At 46.8% G+C, this 9,715-nt stretch overlaps 1 protein-coding gene and 1 pseudogene across 1 annotated transcript; both read left to right on the top strand.

The window, feature by feature from the left end:
* Positions 1-439: 439 nt before the first annotated feature.
* On the top strand, positions 440-2,222 carry LOC119253164 (glyceraldehyde-3-phosphate dehydrogenase-like; annotated as a pseudogene).
* Positions 2,223-3,353: 1,131 nt separating this feature from the next.
* Positions 3,354-6,429, top strand: TMED4 (transmembrane p24 trafficking protein 4). Its single transcript, XM_037493052.2, has 5 exons — positions 3,354-3,557; positions 3,732-3,832; positions 3,989-4,114; positions 4,371-4,517; positions 4,933-6,429. Exons 1-5 carry the CDS (start codon positions 3,398-3,400, stop codon positions 5,080-5,082), a joined length of 684 nt encoding a protein of 227 aa, XP_037348949.1. The 5' UTR covers positions 3,354-3,397; the 3' UTR covers positions 5,083-6,429.
* The last annotated feature ends 3,286 nt before the right edge of the window (positions 6,430-9,715 follow it).

The raw sequence follows: 9,715 nt of genomic DNA, 5'->3' as shown, positions 1-9,715 counted from the left end.
AAGACTATGTGTATTTTGTTTATCCCTTACGTATTCATTTGTACATGAGACTTGGGTTGGTTATTGCAAATGGTGCTGCTGTGAACATGGGTGTGCAGATATCTTTTGAAGACCCTGCTTTCAATTCTTTTAGAAATCGACTCAGAAGTGGAACTGCTGGGTCATAAGGTAATTCTGTACTTAGTTTTTTGAGGATCTTCCATACTATTGGGTTGTCGGAAAAATCATGACGTAGTTTCTAGTGCCATCTGCAGCAAAAAGGCATCATGACTTTTCTGACAACCCAATATTTTCCATAGTTGCTGCATCATTTTGCAATCCCACCAACAGTTCACAGGGTTCCAATTTCTCCACAGGCTCACCAACATTTGTTATTTTCTGATGACCTCCAAGTAGCTATCCTAATGGGTATAAGGGGTCTTAAAAAGCCACTGTTAGGCTCTCCCAGTTCAACAGACAGCCACTTTCGCATGCAGTTCAAGCCGTGTCTCTGAGACACCATGGTAAAGGTTGGAGTGAACGGACTTGCCAGATTGAGCACCTGGTCAACAGGGCTGTTTTTAACTCAAGCAAAGTGGATATTATTGCCATCAATGGTCCCTTCATTGACCTCAGTACATGGTCTAATGTTCACCCTTGGCAAGGGTGAAAATGGGAAGCTTGTTATCAATGGAAAGCCCATCTCCATCTTCAAGGAGCGAGATCCCACCAACATCAAATGGGATGATGCTGGTTCTAAATAGGTTGTGTAGTCCAACATTGTCTTCACTACCCTGGAGAAGACAAGGGCTCACTCGAAGAGTAGGGTAAAAAGGGTCATCATGTCTGCCCTCTTTGCTGATGCCCCTTGTGTGAGGGGCGTGAACCATGAAAAATATGACAACTCCCTCAAGATTGTCCGTAATGCCCACTGCACTACCAACCACTTGGCCCTACTGGCCAAGGTCATTCATGACAACTTTGGCATTGTGAAGGGACTCATGATCACAGTCCATACCATCATGGCCACCCAAAAGACCATGGATGGCTCCTCTGGGATGGCCACATGGGGCTGCCATGACACTCTTCTGCTGCTGCTACCAAGGCTGTGGGCAAGGTCATCCCTTGTGGGAAGCTCAATGTCATGACCTTTTTGTCCCCAACCCAGTGTGTTCATTGTGAGTCTGACCTGTTGCCTGGAGAAAGCTGTCAAATACAAAGATGTCAAGATGGTGAAGCAAGCATCACAGGGCCCCTCAGGGCATCCTGGAATACCCCAAGAACTAGATTGTCTCCTGCAACATTGACCCCCACTCCTCTATCTACAATCCTAGGGCTGGCACTGCCCTCAATGACCACATTGTCAAGCTTGTGGCTATAGCAACAGGATGGTGAGCCTATAGTTTACATGACCTCCAAGAAGGTAAAGCCCCATGGACCACCAGCCTCAGTGAGAGAACAAGAGGAAGAGTGATGCCCTCAGCTGCTGTTCACTCAGCATGCTGAGAATCTTCTGAACTCACCAGAGTTCCATCCCAGACCCCTTGGAGAAGGGGAGGGGCTTAGGGAGCTCTAACTTGTCAGATACCATCAATAAAGTACATTGTCCACTCAAAAAAAAAAAAAACCCATAACAAAGAATAAAAAGATATAATTGGATTTAGGACCCACAGGGATAATCCAGGATTATCTCATCTCGGGATCCTTGATTACATCTGCAAAGACACTTTTCCAAGTAAGGTCACATTCATAAATTCTTGAACACTACATGTCATTTTGTGGGTTACCTTTTAACCCACTACTCTCCCATCCTTTTCCTGGCCTTATATTTCTCGACACATCTCCATTTTATGTGCCATATATTTACTTGTTTATTTTGGTTGAAAGAAGGGGTACTCAATTTAGACAATGGCAAAAATTACCCCACCATCTTTGAGAGGAAAAGTTTTGGGACTTGGGCAATTACATTACCTAAGGTAAGTTTTCTCTAGCAGTGAATGCAGTCTCTTTAAGATTAACCATAAATTAGGACAAATTTCATGGCACTCTATTATGGAAAAAATACAAAATTAAAATACCATTTCCAAGTAAAGTGAATCTCAGAATTTCTTCTTAGATAACTGACTTATTTTGTGTGTAGGGAAGGAAATGCACAAAACAGAAAAAGGAAGCCTGTAAAGCTACTAGTGTGTGTCAAAAGGACAAATGAGAAATGTTTTAGGAAACTGAACATTAAGAATTATTATGATGGATTGAAACACATTTTGATTTACTGTAAATCCTCCCTACTCATCTACATAAGACAAGAGACAGAAATATTAAATGACATGAAGATAGTCAAATCCAGAAAGTGGGGAATTATATTGGTCAAAGGGTCCAGTTGCTTCAATTTGTAAATGGTGTCAATGAGTCCTAGGGCAAGTTAGGGTTAATTAGGCAGCTTCAGGGACAGTGCAGGCAAGAACTTTGGGAAAGTTAAAAAAAGCTTCTGAGATAAGGACAAAGAAATCCAGGAGGGCTAATGAGGGCAGTAAATTTTAAGGCTAATAAGGATGGTAAATTTTAAGCGCTTGGACAGGGGCAGTGAAAGAAAGACTGTAAGAGCTGTAAAACTGGACAGAGCTGCCCAGGGAAGCACAGCCAGACAGAGCCAATCACAAAGAGGATGAAGAGATTTTAGAATAGAGGGAAAAAGGTTTAAATATGCCCTAGACACAGGCCCATTCGGCTTCCTTGCCCCTTCCTGGCCACCCGCCTGGGAGTCCCACTTTATTTCTGTTCCTTTTCTCCTCGATAAACCTTTTCTTTCTCCAAACAAATTAGCCTTTTCTTGCTTATCTGAGCGGCAGCGAAGTTCCTGCTGAGTCTTCCTGAGACACCAACCCTCGGTGGTCCAGCTGGGACTCAGCGCGGCTGCTGCAGCCTGGGATCTGTTCCTGGCTGGGAGACTAGACCTGAAAATCTGAAATTACGGTATCATCAAAAACAAAACTGCTGGGGCTGGTTCCTGATGTCCACCCGCCGCCCCGGCATGTCACCCGACCCCACCTGCTCTTCTGCTAGGATAGGAAGTCAAAAGTAACGGTCACGTGCAGCGACGGCGGCCCTAACGTCACACCGCACTCGAGCCCTATCAGAGCCCTATCAGAGCCCCTGAGGGGGTAGCGCGACACACCCTCCACCCTGCGGGTCCACGTTTCCAGATTGCCAGCGCGGGGCAGACGAACAATAAGCGTTCCCCGGAGGTAAAGGCCAAGGGAGAGAGGAGCACCTCTGCGCACGCGCACACTCCGCAGGCGTGCGGCCTTGCCTGAGGACGTTAAGGACGCTGGCGGGCGTTTCCGCACATGCGCACTTTCAGCTCCGCCTGCTGCGTGGCCCGGGAGGCCGGCGCAGGCGCGCTCGACGGGGGCGCGCCATGGCAGGTGTCTGGGAGAGTCGGCTGCAGGTTATGGGGCAGCAGGTGCTGGTGTTGATCGTACTTTGCGTGACGGGAGCCCGGGGCCTCTACTTCCACATTGGCGAGACTGAGAAGCGCTGCTTCATTGAGGAAATCCCCGACGAGACCATGGTCATCGGTCAGGAGGGCGCGAGGGTGGAGAGGGCCCTGTGTGTTCCATGACGCACCCGTGTTCCCCAGCCCGCCGGACCGCGACGACTGAGCCACGGCCGGAGCCCCCGGCAGTGGTGCGCTTCTGGGCTTGTGGGCCGTGCGGATAAGGCGGGTTGTGAGGATTTTGTATGCTTCACAGGGAACTACCGCACCCAGATGTGGGATAAGCAGAAGGAAGTCTTCCTGCCCTCGACCCCTGGTTTGGGCATGCACGTGGAGGTGAAAGACCCCGAAGGCAAGGTAGGCTCCTAATGGTAGTCTGAGCTGCCTCAGACTATGGCACAGGTGACTTGCAAACTGCTTCAACTGCCCTTCCATACAGCTCAGAGGATGTGAGCTCGAACCTGGAAGAGGTCAGAGTAGAGGTGTGACCTTTCACTGACCGCTGTGTTGCAGGTGGTGCTGTCCCGGCAGTATGGCTCCGAGGGTCGCTTCACCTTCACTTCGCACACTCCTGGTGACCATCAGATATGCCTGCACTCCAACTCTACCAGGATGGCTCTCTTTGCTGGTGGCAGATTGGTGAGATAGTTTTCTTTTTGGCCACAACTTGGAATCTCTTGCTTGGTTCCAAAGTTTTGATTTATGACTGAGCTCATTTGTGACACTTTGTGGTATAGTTGCATTTGGAGGACAGATGTTGCCCTTCTGCCCCACAGCCCAGGGACAAGAGTGGGTTGCATGGCCTCAAATGGTCAAGGTGCTTCACTACCCAGACACCATAATGTCACAGTGTTTCTGACCTGTGGCTCTTGGCCTCAACCACATTTCCTTCTAGCGTGTTCACCTAGACATCCAGGTTGGGGAACATGCCAACAACTATCCTGAGATTGCTGCTAAGGATAAACTGACAGAACTGCAACTCCGAGCCCGCCAGTTGCTTGATCAGGTGGAACAGATCCAGAAGGAGCAGGATTACCAAAGGGTAAGAGCATCTCCCTGTACTTGGGATGGCAGTTGACTATTAAACTCACTACACCTGCTGGAAGTTCTGCTTGGGACTTTCCCAACTTGGGAGATGAGCTGTTCAGTGAATGGAATGGAGAGTTTCAGTCTAGGTGGATGCTTTTAAGCTCCATAGAACAAAGTGAACAGAGGACAGTTCACAGTCTAGAACTAGCTGTTGCCCGCTTTACTTGGGATCTTGCTTGAAATGGTAGGAGCATGATTTCTATCCTAGCAGAGATGCTTGTGGAAAGATAGGACATCACTTCCTTAAGGCACTCCTAATGGTAGCTGAGGCAGTATTCCAGAAGGCATTTGTTTCCATAGTTACATAAGAGGGAGGGGCCTTATACCAGCCAGGGGCCATTTAATCCTGGGTCCATTGTCTCACGCAGTATCGTGAAGAGCGCTTCCGTCTGACCAGCGAGAGTACCAACCAGAGGGTCCTGTGGTGGTCCATTGCTCAGACTGTCATCCTCATCGTCACTGGCATCTGGCAGATGCGTCACCTCAAGAGCTTCTTTGAGGCCAAGAAGCTGGTGTAGTGTCCTCTCTGTGTGACCCTTCCTTTTCACCTCAGTTGTTTGGTACTTTTCCCACCCAATACTCTAGCCATCTGGATTTCAAGGGGAGAAAAATGAGAAAAAAATTTAGGCCTCATTGGTTCCATGGCAACAAAACATTCAGATCAGTCGCTTGTTCACACTGGTTCTCAAGGACATAGGACGTTGATCCAAACTTTCAGAGGTCAGTCCTGGGGTTTGTGAAGAGTTGGAACTGACCTTGAATAAGTCTTACAACTTTTGCCTTCATCCTATCACAAAATGAGCAAATGAAAATTCTCTCCGGTTCCTTTCACCTCTTTGGATCTGCTTATGCAGTTGGGGGCTAAAATAATTCACTGAGACTCCTCTCTTTGTTCCCCTGCCAGTCCTGGGTTTACTCAGTGACTTTGTGAATGTAAATAAGGGGCAGGTCTTGGCCCCAGAGGATTGAAATGTTTTTCTATATATTAGAACTATTTTTGGATAAATTATATATTTTCCTTCCTAGTTGAAGTGTTACTGCCTGTATATGACTAGTTGAAAATACAAATGCAGTCCACACATTTTTGGTCACTACAATGGCAGCTCTCAGGATTTCAGTGGGCTGTTGCCCAGAAAGTGGACATCACCTCTGCTCTCAAGGCTTCATCAGAGGGCTGAGCCGAGAATTTTCTGGAACATCTGTGATTTCCATCACACAGGGCCTCAGAGTAAGAGTGAGGTAGTAACAACACGAGACAGCACCCTTACCTTCCCTCGTCCCTTAACCCTTATTTAAGCTGTGGTAAACGTTTTCTCCATGGGAACCAGATTTGGTTCTTTATACAGATTTTTTTTCCAGTGAAATAAAACATGTTGTAGTAACTGTGTTTGAAATAAAGTAAGAGGTTGTGGGTAGAGGTGAGGCACAAAGAGAAACAGGAGAAAGGCTCCTGGCCTAGCTGCCTCTGGCTGACCCAGAGTAGATTGTACTGTTTGGGCTTGTGTTACTAGGACTTGTCCTGACATTCTCTTGTGTGTGGGGACAAGCAGGATGGTTGTGCAGTCATTTAGAGGCTGATGAAGTAGACCCATCAGCAAGGAATTGTGAGGAGATTAAATACCTGTTTCTCTGACCCCCAGAATCATAAATTCAAGCAGATTTTACTACACTTCCCTCCTGCCTTTCTGCTTTGTATAGCTTAATAGGACTACTTGCCCATTCTTGACATTTTGTTTCACGGTTTTACTTTTATTTAAAATACCTTTTTTCCTACTTATCTGACTTACAGAACTAAATTTTTCCCTTCTTGTTTTCCTCTTCATGTCCTATTCCATTCAATATATATCCATTTTTGTTTTAAAAATACGTTAATTTAGTTTCATAAGCTTGGTTGTTTAATATTTTTGTAAGCATTTAAAACTTACATACTCCTCATTTCTTATTCTGAATGGCTGTATAACAGTCTGGTGAGGTAAGATTTCAGATTTTGAAAGTTCCTAATTTTTTTCATGTTAGAATTAACACAATATCAGAACTAGTTTGGAACTAGTTTGCTATGTGGCCCTCTGGACTTGGGGAGTATGGGACATGTCAGGAAGGGGACACATTTCTGCTCCATGGCTATCACTAGAAATCTGGTCAGCAAAGCAGAGACCGGAGCCTGGGCTGTGGGAGAAAGGGACACTACAGATAGGAGCTGGAGCTGGCCTTACCAGGTATGTTTAGTAGATAATCAAGTGCATTCTGATTATGCTAATAGGTTATATGCATAGATTTCTTGTGAAATTTGATAGGAAGGGGTGGAATGCAGGCTAATGTGGGGATGCAGTACACCTTTATACTGACGGTGTTGTGGTAGGGACGGGTACGTGATGGGCTGACAACTGGTGACTGTGGGAAAACAAGGATTTCCATACAGGTGTGTAGTTTTCATAGACATAAAAGAAAGTTAAAACATTTTAGCTGTATCCAGGATACTCTTGGTGACTTTTCCCAAGTACCACCCAATTCCATTCTGAAATCTGCTTTTCTACACTTTATAACATCCTTACCAAAACGTCTTCTACTACCTTACCACAGACCCCCCCAAAAATAAATAAATAAAGCCAGGGGCAGGAGGGACTATTTTATTTATCCCCTATAATCATCTGACCTACTCCCCCAACTCTCACTGGGTACCCAGTCTTCATTTTTTAGCTCCCATCTCACTTTACCATAGTGTGTGAACTGGGCCCACATCAGTGGATGTACAGGATGATCTGGGCAAATCCTCAACATAGATTCCTGGGCAGCATTCAGGTTCAGTCTGTGTGGTATGGCAGACAGAATAATGCTTCCCCCTCCAGCCCCACAAGATCCAGGTCCTAATCCCTGGAGCCTGTGAATGTTACCTAACATAGAAAAAGGGAATTAATCTTGCTAATTAGATGATTTTAAAATAGGGAGACTGTCCCAGAGTAATAAAAGTGGACTAGAGAGGCAAAGAAGCTGTCAGAAAAGAGAGATGAGAACTCAACTCACCTTCTGCATTGAAGTTGGAAGAAGCAGCCATGAGTCAAACTGGAAAGGCAAGAAACTGTCCATTTGGTCTCCAAAAGTGAGACCTGTGTTGTATTTCTACTCTACAGAACTGTAAGGTAACAAATTTGCATTTTGCACCACTAAGTTTACAGCAGCAGTAGGAAGCTAACATGGGTGGAGACCAAGAATCCTTATTTAAACCAAACTGCAGTAACTGATGGTAAGCCAGGTTTGGGAACCTCAGACTAACTACCTTCCTCCTTCTTGCTACTTATTCTTCCACCCCTCCTCCTTATACATTTCAATTGTTGTAGCCTGGCCTTTGCAATGCCTATGACCTTGATGGTAACAAACCCTCCTCACTGACCTCTGCAATATTCAGGTACACCCAGTGTCATTTGTTACTCTTGCTAGTTTGTTTTACCTGTTTTCACTGTGCTGCCTGCATGGCTGTTCCTGAAGGAAATTACCAGTGCACCGTATTGCTTGTGGTGGGTGGCGGTCAAGGCAGTACTGCACACAGTAGACTTCACTGCACAAGGCAGGGGGTACAAGATGCACCCGGACAGAATCTGTTTTTAGGGAGCCACAGACGAATATCCAAACATTCATGTGTTTTGTAACTGGAAATAGTCTCAGTGATCATTATTAGGGTTTATTAGATAATCAAAGTTAGGATTCATACTGGGAAGCAGTCTGACAGACATTACTCTAAGAGTTGTTCCAATGAACACAAATTTGAATTTATACAGGTAGAAAATGAGTCTACCTTAATTTTTAAAAAATATTTATGCATACAAGAACTGGGGTACAGGCCAGAGGTGCAAGGGGGTGTGAGGATTTACTGGAGACATAGGGAACAGAACAGGCAGACTGACTGAAACACACTGCCGAGCGGAGTGGTGGGGGAGACAGGAGAGGCCTGCGCTGCCATGTGGGTAGCTTCCTGGCAGGCTGGGGATCGAACTTGTGTGCAGAGGCTGTGGATAGCTTCACAGTGCTGTGCTTAACCCCTTGCGCCACCAGGGAGGCCCACAATCAATTTTTGATAGGAGAGGCACTTGTTCTATTTTGTCCTCTAAAACTTAAACACAGCCTGATGCTAGAGGAAGGCAATGCAGGGTTTAATTTCAGCATGCACTGTAGAGAAACAAAGGCTGGGTATCCAGTTAAGTTTTCTTATTTATTTATTTTTTTAATAAAGTTTTGTTTCTTTTAATAGGGGCATGTTTGTTTTTATTTATTTATTTATTTATTTATTTATTTAATTTGTTTGTTTGTTTATACATGCACTGGGGTACAGTCAGAAGCGCGGGAGGGTGAGAGAATTCACCAGAGCCAGCAGCGGGCGGCAGGAGAGGTCTGCGCGCCATGTGGGACCCTCCTCCGGTGGCCGGGGAGCAGCTGGGGATCGAACGCCGGGGATCGAACTGGCGCCCCAGAGGCCGCGGGCAGCTTCGCAACCCAGCGCTCAACCGCTGCGCCACCGGGGAGGCCCAAGTTTTCTTATCTTTTTTATCTGGCTCCTTGGTCACCTGTTGGTGTGAAAAGATTGGAAAAGAATTCCTGCATAGACTATATGATGGAGCCTGTTGTCACTTCTAAGTCATGAGAATGACTTCGCTCTCCTACCTGCAAGAGGGGTGGGTATCCCCACAAAATTTTACATGTTTACAGTTGTGAATCTGAGTGTACTTAGTGTGAGCATATTGTGAGGCCAAGGCTACTACTGAAAGGAGAGCTACGTGAAAGTTAAGCCCTAAATTTCGGGCAATCCATCAGTCAGGATGGGGGGGCCACACCCCGCCTCCACTTAATTCAGCTGTCGCCAATCACGCTATCCCTGCACTGCCCGCAATTCCGGGTGGTCAGTGCAGAACCACAGGGCGGGGTATGGGCACCCAAGCGGCCGGGAGACTGCGAAAGGCACCAGGGTCCCGGGCAACCTCCACGCAGCCGCCCCGCCGCCCGCCCACAGAACTCCAGCAGTCGCGCCGCCTTCAGAAGACAGGAAGCCCAGGCTCCTGCACTTCCGGGAAGCACAGCTCCCCCGACGCCGATTGGCTGCTGCTCTGACCCGCCGGCACGTTGTGGCGCACTTCCTGTCTCGCGCGCCTGGTGGCCCGGCGG

This window comes from Talpa occidentalis, unplaced genomic scaffold (genome assembly GCF_014898055.3).
Source record: "Talpa occidentalis isolate TD23 unplaced genomic scaffold, MPIMG_talOcc4v2.1 talOcc4.10, whole genome shotgun sequence".
Lineage (NCBI taxonomy): Eukaryota > Metazoa > Chordata > Mammalia > Eulipotyphla > Talpidae > Talpa > Talpa occidentalis.
This window is presented reverse-complemented; position numbering and strand designations above follow the sequence as displayed.